The sequence below is a fragment of the Montipora foliosa genome, chromosome 2, assembly GCF_036669935.1.
Source record: "Montipora foliosa isolate CH-2021 chromosome 2, ASM3666993v2, whole genome shotgun sequence".
In the NCBI taxonomy this organism is placed as follows: domain Eukaryota; kingdom Metazoa; phylum Cnidaria; class Anthozoa; order Scleractinia; family Acroporidae; genus Montipora; species Montipora foliosa.
In genome coordinates this window covers 11,807,901-11,821,895 of record NC_090870.1, presented here as the reverse complement: position 1 = coordinate 11,821,895, position 13,995 = coordinate 11,807,901, and the positions used below count along the sequence as shown (strand labels likewise).

At 36.8% G+C, this 13,995-nt stretch overlaps 1 protein-coding gene across 1 annotated transcript in view; it reads right to left on the bottom strand.

Annotated features, from left to right (window-relative positions):
• Positions 1–13,506, bottom strand: part of LOC137992443 (FERM domain-containing protein 3-like) — a 20,361-nt gene extending 6,855 nt beyond the window's left edge. The window contains exons 1-10 of the mRNA XM_068837781.1: positions 13,327–13,506; positions 11,648–11,752; positions 10,738–10,780; positions 9,062–9,143; positions 8,390–8,434; positions 7,412–7,464; positions 5,890–6,010; positions 4,825–4,912; positions 2,536–2,624; positions 1,775–1,838 (exon numbers count right to left, since the gene is read on the bottom strand). Coding sequence (XP_068693882.1) covers positions 1,775–1,838; positions 2,536–2,624; positions 4,825–4,912; positions 5,890–6,010; positions 7,412–7,464; positions 8,390–8,434; positions 9,062–9,143; positions 10,738–10,780; positions 11,648–11,752; positions 13,327–13,419 — 783 coding nt within the window. The 5' untranslated portion in view covers positions 13,420–13,506. The remainder of the gene's footprint in view (positions 1–1,774; positions 1,839–2,535; positions 2,625–4,824; positions 4,913–5,889; positions 6,011–7,411; positions 7,465–8,389; positions 8,435–9,061; positions 9,144–10,737; positions 10,781–11,647; positions 11,753–13,326) is intronic.
• Positions 13,507–13,995: the final 489 nt, after the last annotated feature.

Genomic DNA, 13,995 nt, shown 5'->3' with positions numbered 1-13,995 from the left:
GTAGCTCAAATTATGTTTTACACTTTTAAAAAAGTGATTTATTTTCCTGATTTTAAACAACATGCAGTACCTTTACCGGTATTTACCAAAGCTGTTTTACCACTGAAATTTTCCCTTTTTAAGATCACAGCTAATTATTTTAATGTATGACGTTACGCACAAAACAGCATATAGTGAATTCAAAAGCAGTTTTAACATATTTCTAATATCCATCCTCATTACACTCGATACTCTGCTTCAAACAATTTCTATACGCAAAGCTCTAGACTCTCAATTTACCTAAATTCTTTCTCACGAACTGGATCAACTATCTGGAATGGAATCCCCTTAACTCTAAGAAATCTTAGAAAGAACGACTTCACTAGGAAAATAACAAGTCTACTTTTTGATATTTTAAGTTCTGAAGACTCTTATCTGGAAACTTTGCGAAATTATTCATAGAATAGAGCAATTTCCCAAATGATAAATAAATTGGTCTTAAAAACTAAAAGATAATCTTAGTTCATTCATCTATTTTAAATTCATTGAATGAATTCCCTATCACTGCTATTCCTCTGTTTTTTTATTCAAAAGAATCTTAACTTGATATTTGTGATATCCTTCATCTAGAGCAAACCTTTTCGTCAAAATATTATTGAATCTTAAAATTATCAGCAATCAATTAACTAGAATCTCAATCTGTATGCCACTGTAGTACCTCACATCTTTACAATAGAAACATTCAGTTGCTCTTTCCTTAAATATTAATTACATCCTTTCATAATCTTTGCCATTGTAAATATATTACATGTAACTTTTATCTTTGCTGCATCCAACTCGACTAGACTTGCTAAATTTGGGTGGACAAACTTTTCATTGTAACTAGTATTGCATGTATGAAACAAACGTTGCTGTTGTTGTTGTTGTTGTAAAAGTGAAGGGCTCAGAGATAAAATGCCCTTGATGACTTCTTAGGGTGTTTCTTATTTTGTTGCGAATAACTAATCATTACCTTTATTAAGAAAAATATAGCGGGACAAGGGAACTAAACGCAGGCAAAAACAGTCTTCACCCCTGAGACTCTTTCAGAACAAACTCTTAATTAATAAATTGGAAATTAATAATCCACAGCCTATTTAAACCAAAACTTCAAAGCAAATAAGAACAGGTGTCTTTTCAACGATGCAGTTTTTTTAAAGAAGATTAAGTCCAACTGCAGCTCCCTGAGGGAACCCCTTCAGGGCAGAGTAGATGTGAAGTCCACAGACTGAACCCAAGGCACATAAAGTCGTGGGAAGAACATGTCTTCACCACTTTGCCAAATCACCCTGGGCCATCCAGTGCAGCACTTGATAGGTAGTGATTCAGATAAGAACTACATTATTTTTGGCAATGAAATGCAAAAGAACACAAACTTTTCCATTGTCAACTCTGTACTTCTGATTGGTTTAAACACTGAATCAAACACTTTGCATGTTTATTAATCTTGCCCTAACTGTAGCACCTTTGTGACAAAGTCTCAATCTAAACTGGTGAACGAGACAAATATTATTGTTAGCTGTCCTGATCAACCGTTTGCAACTCTTGCCACTATTATTGGTTGAGATATACTGTACTTTCAAAATGTGATTTAAACTTTTTTTTTTTGCAAACCAGCATTCTATAGGCTATTACAACTCAGATTCAAAATGAAATCCTTCCTGTATCATGGTAAAAACGTATTGCCACGGGACAATACAAAAATTATTCTGAATCATTAAATAAAATTAATGCAAAGTATGCTCATTTAACTTACATCCTCTCTCTGAACTTGAACATAAAACACCTTCCCTTCGTATGTGCATTTTAAAATTTCAGACCTGCAAACAGAGAAAAATGTCAAAAAATATCACTGACTACACTGTACAAATACTTTGCCTGAGTCATAACTGAATGAGGGGGGATTGTGATTTTGGCTAAATTTTTTACCTTAATTTTTTGGTTCTAGTAACTGTATCTGTTGGGGTTTGCTGTATTATTTTTAATGACCTTTGTTTTTCCGTTTTCAACAAAAATATAAAAGCGGTTTTTGGATTTGGTATCTGAGGCAGTGTTTGGTTTTTCCTCTCTGGTGCATGGTTGAGGTTTGGTAACCTCAGCCGCATGCACATTCTACAACGATACTCCCATTTCTGGAATTGGCCTAATGATGAAAATTTAAGTTCATATCCTCCACATAATACATGTACCAATAAATTAAATCATTAATATTACTGTAACAGTTAAAACAAATAATATTGTATGACAGTTTTGTCTAGGGTTTTGGTTTTGATCAAAACATAAAGCAGTTTTACAGTTTTGAGCAATTTTTTGTGTAGTTTTGCAGTTTAACAAAGACCCCCAAGCCCCTTTCCTGAAAGTTTCAAGCTCTCTCATGAAGCCCTTTTTAGAACAAAAAACATTTGCTAAAATAAGTTTACAGTAAAACAAAGACTCAAACATTCTTGCAAAGCTTTGCAAATAGGCCAAAAAAGTTTCTAGGCTTTCAAGAAATGCACACCACGTCAAAATACTCACCAAACAAAACCTGACACCTTTTTGCCCTCTCTAATGATGGCTATGCCAACTGGAGTCAGCCCTAAGTAAAGCTGGATGTTGTCTTGATCCTACAAAAAACAAGATAAATTTAAAAGCATGTATTTTAAGTGCATGTTATTGATAAAAGGGAGAAGTGATCCTCACAAAATTTAACAACAGATTAAATTGTCCAGAAAGGTGCAAAGAATAATTTACATGTACTAAATTAAATGGAATTAACACCACCAGTTCTGTGCATAATGTAGAAAAAGAGTTCATCCTTTCACTTGTGATAATGACACCTTTGCCTATGGACCACAGTTTGCAAGTTTAATCTTTATTTACTTTGCAAAGAAAATCTGTCAACATGATAATTAAATCTTTAATAGTTATTATTGCGACCTCCACTGTGAGATTTTTTTTTAAATTGGAAAACCAACTAAGTCTTGTTACTTTGTGACTGACCAATTTTCCAAATTTTTGCTTCAACAAAAGAAAGGCTTCTGGAGATGTCAGACAGCACTTGACAGTTTTATGAACTTAGATATTATTGAGGCCATGTAAAGCGCTAGGATCTTGATCACTTTAAAATTGTCAATGGACATCGCTTTTTCCTTAGGTCATCATCCTACTAGGATTCTCAGTTGAGTATGAAACTAAGTTTGTTGACAAAGCTTCAGTTTTTACGTTACCGTGTTGTCAAGGGCAACTTCTCAATTTTGATGTCATTTAACTAGTGATGGTCACCAGTTTCATTTAACCATTACCATTTGTAGATTTTGGCAGGATGTCACGGCCCTACAAGTTACTCTTGAAAATGAAGCAAGTTGCCACTGGCAACATGGGAACCCAAACATTGAAACTTAGACACTGACCTTTGCAAAGTTTAACATTCTGCTATTTGTCTTAGATGTTAGCTTACAGGAAATTGTTGCCGATTTGAATTAATTTGAAATGCTGTGTGAATGAACATACACATATCAGTGACTTCTTAACCCTTTCCTCTTAAGAGTGACACTTACAGATTTTACTTTTCCTAATGCCAGACGATTTTACTCGTCAATGGGGAACTCTTCAGGGGTGACAGGGTTAAAAATATTTTAGCTTCTTTCCACTTAATCATTTTCCTTTTTTAGCCAACAACTAAAAAAGATCATTGCAGAAGTCAACATAAAAAAAAAAATAACAAAAAGCCTTGAACTTAAAGTTGGGGAATAACTATTTTGTGTAACATTTCGCGTCAATATCACTTATCATCTAAATCAGCTGCAAACAATTTCTGACAGCTTACTCAATTTTTTTTCGGATTTGATAATGGGTCACAAAACATAAGAAAAGTCATTAAATGACTTTAACCTAGTTTTACCCAAGGTAAAAAAAAATCACTTGATTGTCTTAAGGAAACAAGATTACCTGATAAACAGCATCAATTTCAGTTACTTAATTACAGTGGAAAACCGCTATAATGAAGACCCCATTATAACGAACAACATCTGAAAGCCTGGCAGAATTACAGTAAAATAATTGTGGAAACGAACCCTGCTATAACAAACCCACTATAATGAGATCCCGCTATAACGAAAAGCCGTTACAACGAAATCCTGTTATAAAGAATAGACACAATTCACCCCGCTATAACAAATATTTTGTCTGGTCACTCACAGGAGTCAGTAAAAACAACAGATTTGAGTAGAAATCACAGCTTGCTTTATTCCTATTTTGACAAATATGTGTACTGTACTGTTGCAGTGTTAAATTAATGCTTCAGCGTGCTGACACATCTTCCTTATCTTTAATTAAGGACACATGCTTTGACACTTTAAATGGCTTCTTGTGCTCAAATTTGTAGGTGGCCAGAATTTCCAAGCCAATGCCTTTGTTTTTTTCCCTGTGGCTTCTAAGTGACACGTGGAACTTTGTTTGTGTAGAGACAAATCGGGAAGATAATCACTAAACAACATCAATGATTTCCCACAGGTGTTACTGTTACTTCTGAATTTTAAAGTTAATTGAAAGCGTTTTTGAATTTGATGTCTTGATTGTCAGTGCATTACACTTACAGTTTTCAGTATCAAATGAATATAAATAATGTTTTTTACGTACAGTATTGAATTATATAGGTAATTGCTATTTATTAAATTACCCCGCTACAAGGAATATTTTTACTATTAACCAGATAATTTGTTATAACAGCGTCTTTGCTGTAACAAAGACCCTGCCATAATGAACATTTTTTTCGGTACAGTGGCACTTCCCTTTTAGCGGGGTTCCACTGTAAAATGGACTCACCTTACAAGGGTGAGGATCGACTCCATACATATCAAGTCCTTTGACACTGGCTAAGAAGTTCTTTTCGGCAGTAGAGGGCACTTGACCACTGTTGAAAACAAAATAACACCAAAGACATCAAGATGAGAGATGTACATCTTCCCTGGCATACCCAGGAAAAATCCTAGCGCTTCAGGCAGGAATTATGATCTGCTGAGATTGCCACCTTTCCACACTCGAGTCCAAGCACAAATTTGCATGACAAACGACACCTGAATCTACAATTTTGGAAAAAACTCTTGGGAAAAATTCTGGCCTACATGTAAACATCACTGAACATGTACTCACAAACAAAGTCTACTGATCCCCTCCAACCCCCCCCTCCATCCCCCCCAATCCCCCTTAGACTAAATGTTGATAATGTGATGCAAAATACTGTTCACGCCTTTGGCCATTTCAAAACCAGCATTGGATTAAAGTGAAAGGGAAAGTAGGGAGAATTTAATCTTTTATCGCACAGTCGCACAGACAAGTTAGGGAATAGTATGTGTCATGTGTCACAATTTCTAAATGAGTTTTGTGCAACATTGTAATATCAGAGCCATTAATTAAGCACATTCAGGTCTCAAGCAGTTAAGTGGTGGAGCATTCACACAAGGTTCCACACCTGTACAGGAGCTCTGCATTTTTTTTCCAGGTTATTTTTGAGTCACTACTGCTCAACAATGTCTTAATAATATTCCTTACGTAGGTTACAAGAAAATTTAATATCTCTCCCTCTACCAAAGAGATAAAACTGCATCCTTTACAAACACCAAAATACTAAAATTAATGCACACTGTGAAAGACAAAGATTTTTGCAGCCTGCGTGTCAGAGCACACTGATCAATGAATACTACATTAATTAACTTACTCATGTCAATCACTGCTGAAAACACTGTATAACTTAAAACCTTGAACCCCCAAACAGCTGCCAGTTAGGCCTATTGACTTTCTTAATAATCTACATCTACAGGATTACCATGTGAAACCTCCTGCACTACAGATTGCATTTTTTTTTTCACCAGAATCAAAGCAGAGACTTACGTTAGCTGCTTGTGATTTTCCATAATTTTCTTCTCTAATTTGTCTGATTGCTTTGGGACAATGTGGAATTCTGAAACATAGTTGTCTCCATGATCCTCTTCTTCATAGTCACCAATCTCAGCTAAATAACAAAAGAAAATTAAGGACAATCAAAGAAACCATATCTAAATAGTACAAGTGGCCAAGGAGTGAGGTCATACCAAGGACCTGATAACCAATTACATCAGATATGTCCAAAATGCATTAGTTCTCTATGAAAATAAACATTATGACCAATCCCCTAAACATTCTGTTCAACAACATGCAATGCATCCAGAAAAGCCAAAGCCAATGGTCAAAGTCTGATCTCCCTGTTGCCCCACTTCACTATTATTTTAAGTCTTCCCTAATGGTAAACCCCATTCTCGTTCCCAGAGTCTGCGAATCACAGAAATATGAAACAATAACCGTTGACAATGGGCCTTATTCGCGCGGTGGCCATATTGGCCATAGACAATAGATTTTGTACTGCAAGCCTCAAGTTGAAATGTTTGGGAACGAGTTTCCGCGGGCAAAACAAAAGTTTTCAATCCCTCAGCACTCAACATGGCTGCTGTGTGATTATCGCCCATGATTACAACACTATACCACTTAAGTGCGACTGTGCATATTTTTGGCTGTGGCAAGAGTCCGTAATCTTGGTGCTGACCAAAAGAAAAGTGGGGACGAGAATAGGCAAACCCTAAAGGCCATGTTACACGAGACAATTTTTCTTGCCACTCGCAACGCAATGATGACGAATAAAAAACCTTTGCAAAGTTGCAAGGGTATGTTACACGTTGGCAACTTCTTTCGCAACTTGCAACGTGTACAGTAACAAACAAGATGGCAGACACGCTAAGTTGCCAAAAGATGAGCTCTGATTGGCCCATTCTGACAAAATTGCGTTGCGAGTTGCAGAGGGGATGTCACACGCAAGAAACCTGTCTTGCAACGTTGCGAAAAGTAGAGGGTCGTTCTACTTTTCTCGCAACTCGCAACGCAACAATTATTGGGGTGTTACACGTGAATTTTTTTCTTGCAACTTGCAACGCAACGTTTGTTGCGATACAAGTTGAAAGAAAAATTGCCTCATGTAACATGGCCTTAACTCTAAGGCTATTGTCCTTAATTAAGGTCACTGGTGTTCAGACTTCAGGGGGGAAACTTTGTGCACCCCGTGTTCCATAAACCATGTACATCTCATTAAGCCATAATGCCCCCTGAGATTGACACTTGATAGATTTTACTCTAACGCTAGACGATTTTAATTGTCAACGGGCAGCGTCCTGGTTTGAGGTGTGAATGGGTTATTAAATTAAGCTGCAATCCTGCAGATGAAAAACTTCTACATGTACCAAAGTACATGTGAGCAGTTTGATAATAAGCAAACCCTTTGATGGCATTATTCACTCTTCCCAGATTAACATCCCTTTCCCTCCCCTAATTTGTGCAAACTGCAAGCAGCTAAGAAGCAAGTATGTGGACATGCCATGTAACATACCTTGCACAATGTAAGCACCCAGATCCACCAAGTCATTGAATGTGCACAAGAGCCTGGGATCAGAAAATTATTTATTTATTTATTTATATTTTTGTCCATGTACTTTATTGACATCCATGTGCACGTACAATCAATTAAACCCCCCTCCTTCCCAACATGGACTACAAAACAAAACAAAAAAACAAAAAGAAAAGGCAACTACCCCAGATTTAACATAAACATCAAGGGAAGAAGTACGAAGCTAGGTGATTAATTGAGTCATTGAATAATCCATTGTACTCAAAAGCCTCCATTGTAGATTTATAAATGACTTGTGGTCGGGAGTTTTCTTGTTTAAATATAGTATTGCAAAAACAACAGAGTGTAATTGAATTTTTCTTTCATGAGGCAGATGCCGAAAAGATGGTTACGGTACTGAATCTCATCCGACCTTTGCACTGACCACAGTGTTGGCCTATTTTGAGACAACATATGAAAATTCAGTTGCAATTTCACACATTTTAGTCACAAAGTCATTGTGCTGTATTGTGTTCCCAGCTATTTAACAAAACAAAATATGAGCCTGCAATACTGCAGTGCAAAGAAACTGCTGAAAGTGTCAAATGACTGAGGGAATGTCATTGTGCATGTAAAATCACAGCTAAATTACGCCACAATAATGTGCCCCATATTTTCAGATTGAAAGAAAATTCACGGCAAAAAACAAAATAATATTTTTCATTTCTATATTTATTTTAGCAAAAGTAATGGCAACGTGGCAAGTACTAATCCTTTTATTTCAAAACTAGCCACAGAGGGTAAAATTCAGGTCGCAATTTCGAGCCCTGCAAGTGTTACAGTACAAAGTTCTGCAGTTGAAAGGCTGATAATATTGACAGTAAAAATAATAAGGATAAACCAGCTGATATTAAAGACTTTGTTTTATAAGATTCAAAACAGATTTAAATAAATACAAGTAAGGTATTTTGAGTTGCTCACCTTCCATGCAAAATATCACGCTTGACTTGAAGGAAGAACTGGTATCTAGAGAGACACAATAGTAATATAATTATATTAAGCAACTTTTAGAGGTTGCATAATGCTCGAGTTAGCAAAATCAGCTTCCATATCACAACACTAGCAGTGCATAAAAAGAACCAACATACATGTACTTTGTCAAAAGAGAAGGTCTGTAAACCCACCAACCCTTGAGAGTAAGATTTGATAGATATTTACTCTGTCTAACGCCAGATGCTTTACTTGTCAGTTGGGAGAGGGGGGGGGGGGGGCAGTTAATTAAGGAGTCAATGCGTTGATGTTTTTCTTTAGCTTGGGTGGGGGATAATTGTACCTTTTCACTAAGGAAAGGCAAAGGCTGCAGAAAATGCAGAAGCAATAATTTGGGACAGCTGTGCCATATCTCAAAGTTATCAATATCATTAACCATTACCACAATAAATTGAAAGCAAGAGTCCGTTCATTTAGACACAAGGCTGCAATAATAATAAAATGCAACAAATCAAACTTTCTGTTCTTTCTTGTGAAATAAGGTACATGTAAGAAAACTTATACCTACTTCATCCTAAACCAAACCACTTTTTGTTATTTCAAATTTATGTTTCCCCATGAATTGGGAATAAACAAGACTTTCTACACTGACAGCCTTCTCACCTGGTTATTTCTTCATGCAGAGTGCTTGGGTCCACAGAATAGAACTTCACTCTAAAGAACAACTTGTAAGGAGGTTTTAAACCTGCAATTGCAAAAAAATAGTCCAGTCCCAAATGGAGGGTCTATCCTAGATGGAGGTAGTTCTGATGCTGTTGATGTTGTGCATGTTGTTTTCAACGTCTGCTCAACGTCTTTGATTGGGCACTAGTTGCCTTAGAAACCACCTGTTTACCTGCCAAATGTCCTTGTTTTTTCTGGGAACAAGGCTGCTTTCATGCATACACTTTTAACATTACTTTCCGCAGCTTTAGTGTGGACAGGTGAAACACACAGCTGTATTTCAAAATGCTAGTGTGGGTGGAAAGATTCTACTTCACATGAAAGCAGAAACTTTAAAAATGCAATGGTGGGGTTCCATGTGATGATTAATAAAATGAATTATATCAACATAAACACAGGCAGACAACCGTACGGATGCGAGAGCATGTTGCATCACATTATTTTGAGACAGTTGTAATGGCTGATTCAACTAATCAAGGAAAATGTTCCATAAAAACTTCAAATCGCGATGTTTCTTTCTGAAAATTCATTTTAAGGACAGCCAGATAAATAAAGTTCACTCACCAACCATTTTCTGCATTGTCCTGAGTGATTTGATGGGTTTTTGGGATGCTTCAATTTCCTCTTCAGATCATATGTGTTGTCACATACAATATAAATAGAAGGTCACTCGCCTCCCAACCTTGGGCATGTAGAAAGTCGATAATTTTACTAGCGTCGTGCCAAAAATCATCAAATTTACATGGCTCTGCAACCTCAAAATCCTGCTTGATTTTCACGCTTCGCTCAGGTTTTTGTTATTGCCAGATAATGTGGACAGCAGTCATACACCATTGAATTTGGTCAAATCAAATTAACCAATAAAAAAGTGCAGATTTCCCCCAAGAGGGACAAAATTATAAATCTGCACTTTTTGATTGGTTAATTTGATTTGATCAAATTTAATGCTAGTAAAATTATCGACTTTCTAAGTGCCCAAGGTTGGGAGGCGAGCGACCTTTAGAAGTGGGAGAAATTCGGCTAAATTCTGGAGGTACTTGGCCGTGAGCGGTCTTGGAAGTTGCACACCTTGTCTATTTATATTGTATGTGACGACGCGTGTGATCTGAAGAGGATATTGAAGCGTCCCAGAAACCCATCAAATCACTCAGGACAACACTGAAAATAGTAGGTGAGTGAACTTTATTTATCTGGCTGTCCAAGGCTGCTGCCTAAGAAAATTTTTCCGGAGCCCTTTGGGCTTCCAAGGTTACATAAGTTACACGTAGTAGCCTGAGTCATTTTTTCAAGAGCCCAGAATTAATTAAAAGTGAGGATGAATCACCTTGTGATAAGCCAGGTGCCTGTTTGGACCACTCGTTCAGAAATTTGGTCGCCCGCGCTTGTAAGTAAGGCACCCCAGGCGACTGTTAGGCAGCAGCCTTGCTGTTCATAAAATGAGTTTTCGAAAAGAAACATCACGATTTGAAGTTTTTATGGAACATTTTCCTTGATTAGTTGAGTTGGCCGTTACAACTGTCTCAATGTAATGTGACATCATGCACTCTCGCATCCTTAGGGTTATCTGCCTGTGACATAAATAACAGGAGACTGACTCCCACAACAAAAACACCTACTTTTCATTTGCTTGATTACACTTTTGTTTAAGTCCAGCCAGTGCTACAAACAAAAAAAAACATGTCAACAAATCACTTAGTTAGAAGACTACAATTCACATAAACATTGCCACAAAACAATTTTATCAAGCACAGTTGTTCAAGGACAAATGCTCCTTGTCAAACATGCATAAATAAGAAATTTTATTTCTAATATTTCTTGGGGTGACTTGGGGAAAGGAATGTTTCTTTTCAAACCGGAAAAAAAAAATGGACCAAGCATAAAAGAAAAATACATCAAAACCGATATTATTGTCTTGAAGAGATCTTTTCGAAACAATTACCGCACTGAAAAAACTCTTCAAGATTTTTCATAATGCTTTACACCATCTGGGAAGAACTCAGTTAAAACGGATTACGGTCACGTCGCCCACAAGTTAACTCGCCCACAGGTTAACTCGCCTACACCGAAGTTAACTCGCCTACACGTTTGAAGTTAATTCGCCTACACATGAAGTTTACTCGCCTACACATTCGAAGTTACTGTTGATGTTATAAGATAACGCAAAAACAAGAAGTTTACACGAAAACTAATTAGCAGGCAGAAATAAGAACCATTGATTGCATATCCGATTTCACATCATTCTTTACCAGTTCAATTTTGACTGCGCAGCCGGAATGCACGGCCAGATGGTTTTCGTCGATTCGCAAGTGTTGTTATGTGTATGTAAACTTCTTGTTTTTGCTTTATCTTATAACATCAACAGTAACTTCGAATGTGTAGGCGAGTTAACTTTATGTGTAGGCGAATTAACTTCAAACGTGTAGGCGAGTTAACTTCGTTGTAGGCGAGTTAACCTGTAGGCGAGTTAACTTGTGGGCGACGCGACCGGTTACCAGTCTTACCGTTAAAACTTTTCCAACAACATACCCTTTGTTTGGCGTCATCTACATAGCGAAGACCGAAATAATCCTTTTCTAGCAAATCCAGAGTCCTGCATACCTCATCAAAGACAGTTTGACCCTTGACATCTCTCTGTTGTTTTACAAAGAAAAGTCAGTGACTGGAAATGTAAGGGAGGCAATAATTAAATTTTACAAAGTGGGTTTTCGTAGGGGACCCGTACACCGACCTATATTCCTAAAAAGACTCCCATGTGAAATTATAGCAAATATTTACTAGTAGGTCAGTGAACGGGTCCCGAAGAGGAAATGCCTAATTTTTGTCAAGTGAGAATCACAACGTTAAACAAGGAAAAGCATGAAAAACATCGAGAAATGTTTTCCTACGTTTTCGCAAAAGAGTTCAGTATTTGAAACAAGTTCTACGTTCCGAATTTTATTTTACGAAACGTGGGATAAAGACCTTAAATTCATATTGATTGAAAGTGGTTGTAATTATTTTGGAATCCTACAGTCGTTGCAATTTTGCCGGTGAATTCTTTTATCGGGAAAATTACACGAAATTAAATACCAACGCTCTCTGATATTAAAGTCAAGGCGATTGTTAGCCCAATATAATTAAAGAAACGGCGCGGTAACTGAATATTGTTCGTGTTTATTTACAGAATAGCAGAGGTGGAAACCATAAATAAATTACAACAAAATCATCACTAATTCACGTGTCTATTAACTGCAAGATACAAAGATCAGATGCGGAAAATGAAGGATAAAACAACAGTCGAAGTAACAGTCGATGAATGTTAGTTTAAACTATTTCCTGGTCGAAGAAGTGTTCTGTTTTGCGCAAATCAGCTCGGTACACAAAGTGTGCAAATATTGTAAACAAATTCGAATACCAAATTTGCAAGTTTATAAAACACTGACTGGAAGCCGAAAATTGGCTTGTTCTGTCACGCTTGAAATGCTTTTCGTGCACGAGGCATGCAAAAATGCTACGCTATGAGATCGATCGAAGTGTTGTCGCGAGCTGCTTTTCCTTTCCAGCTAAAAAACTATCAAAATGTGCAAGTATATTTGGGATGATACTTCGTATCTTTACTGGAATATTAGCTGAGAAATAGTTATGAAAGAACGACAGACGGTGCCTTTTTGATGCCTCGTACTGGATCTTGGGCAAAGGAACTGAAAAACTTCCGTAGGGTAATCCAGAGTTTTTAAAACAGTACAGTAAGCTTAATATGCAACAAGATGCAAAATTGCCATTTGAACTACGCCAAGACATATGAATGAATAAGTGGTTGGAACGTTTGAAATGAATCGAACTCGATGGACAAAATCGCAGCGATTAAATTATAGATTTCTCGATTTCGAAAAGGGGCGTCGTGATGTTGCTTAAAATACACCTAAGTCTTACATCGCTGCGATAAGTAATATTCACAAAATGGGTGATAACTTTGTTATGGTCTGAATCAATGGTCTTCGGGTACAATGAGTTTGAAAATTTAAAACCGCGTAGAGAGAGTCTTGTACGTAATAACTTCACGTACATAAACAACAATATACAGACTACAAAGGTATCACACGAGATGGAACGATTGCAAAAGTTTTGAAACCATCTGTACACAAGGTGACGAGGTATAATAATCAAGAGATGGATCTAGATCGAATGCAAAGAATCATCGAATAAAAGCTCTCATGTTCTCTTACCTTAAAATCACATGACAGTTCGGTGTCATCCAAAAGACTGATCTTACACTGAAACTCGCCCTCCAAATTGATCCTGCTGCTACTTTTAAACATCGTGAAGTTTGCTAACAAACAATTCCACTGCTCACGAGCACGGGCAGAAGAGATCGAGACGCCAAGTAACCCGAGCCTCGCTTCCGCGTGCTCGTGCTTTTGAACGAAGCACTGTTGCGCATGATCAGAACGATTTCAAAACTCAAGATCCCGGATCTGCGGAAGCACAAGTGATTTATTTATTTATTTATTTATTACAATTTAATGGCATATTTATAACAACAACAAAAAAAAAAATTGTAATAAAAGAGAAAAAAAAAAAGGCCATAAGGATAATTTGTAAAAGAGTTGCGTGACCCCATATAAAAACAAATTACCTCATAAAAATTATAAAAATTACAATAAAATCACTAAAAAAAATGTAATAATATTTACAATTTTGTTACAAATTTAATAACACTAGCCTTAAACTTGTCAACATTGCATGCCGAACGGACCTCAAGAGGCAAACTGTTCCATTCATCCACAATCCTATAAAAGTAACTGTTTTTAAGTATGTTTGTCCTGGCATATTTCTTTTTTAACGATTTAGTATCAAAATGTCTCAGTAAGTAACGGTCCTCTTGGCTATAAAAA